The sequence below is a fragment of the Seriola lalandi genome, unplaced genomic scaffold (genome assembly GCF_002814215.2).
Source record: "Seriola lalandi dorsalis isolate HSWRI2012SDOR001 ecotype SW California unplaced genomic scaffold, Sedor1 jcf7180002049493, whole genome shotgun sequence".
Classification (NCBI taxonomy): domain Eukaryota; kingdom Metazoa; phylum Chordata; class Actinopteri; order Carangiformes; family Carangidae; genus Seriola; species Seriola lalandi.
This window is the reverse complement of record NW_019520046.1, coordinates 1-790: the sequence shown is the minus strand read 5'-3', so window position 1 is coordinate 790 and position 790 is coordinate 1. Positions and strand designations below refer to the sequence as shown.

The 790-nt window shown below is 48.4% G+C and overlaps 1 protein-coding gene across 1 annotated transcript; it reads right to left on the bottom strand.

Moving 5' to 3' along the window:
• Positions 1-102: 102 nt before the first annotated feature.
• Positions 103-783, bottom strand: LOC111648816 (obscurin-like protein 1; the record flags this gene model as incomplete). The annotated part of the gene is made up of 2 exons (XM_023398541.2): positions 607-783; positions 103-408 (listed from the first exon to the last, which is right to left on the bottom strand). Coding segments are annotated over exons 1-2 (481 nt in total), but the record flags the coding sequence as incomplete, so codon positions are not given.
• Positions 784-790: the final 7 nt, after the last annotated feature.

Sequence of the window (790 nt, the reverse complement as noted above, 5' to 3'; positions counted from 1 at the left end):
AGTGAGGACAATTTAGCAGCGTTATACTCTCTTTAGGTTCACAGTATGATGAAATGCGCACAATAACATATGTACAATTTTACTTCACAGTCATTTCCTCACCCAGATGGACGACTTTGGGAAACTCCACATGACCACTTCGTCCGTACTTGTTGATGCAACAGACACGGAAGCGGTAGTCGCCTTCGCATGGCACGCTGTCACCAGTGACCTCAGCTGAGGTGGCGGTCTCTGTGGTGAAACACTTCTGCCACTCCTGGGAGCCCACTTCTTTTCTCTCCAGCACGAAGATGGAGCGGGTGGACGTCTGGCTGTTGGGGGCAGGAACCCAGGTGAGAAGGGCACTGTTGGGTCGATCTACGTCCATCTTGACACCCACAGGGCAGATAGGGGGACAGTGTCTTGAGGCTAAAGGACGGGGGAGAAGGATGAAGAATGTAGGAGTGAGTCGTCGTGGCAGAAGGGCCTGGTTGTTAGAGAGTTCCTCATGGAATCTATTCAAGTCTAGCTTTCAACAATTTTCTTTAATATCATTCTCAGAATGTTTTGCTAACCAGCCAGAAAAACCATGAAACAAATTTTGAAATTGGTGTCTCCTAAAAGTACCTTTGACCTTGAGGCGTGATGAGGTCTTGGATCTCCCTGCGACAAAGGTCACTACCCCTGAGTCTTGATAGGCCACATTGACAAACACCAGAATGTGAGTTTTGCCAAAAGACTTGAGGATCGTCTGGTGTGTCTCGTGTAGCTTCAGACCATCTTTAAACCAGTGGACCTCCATGTCGTCATC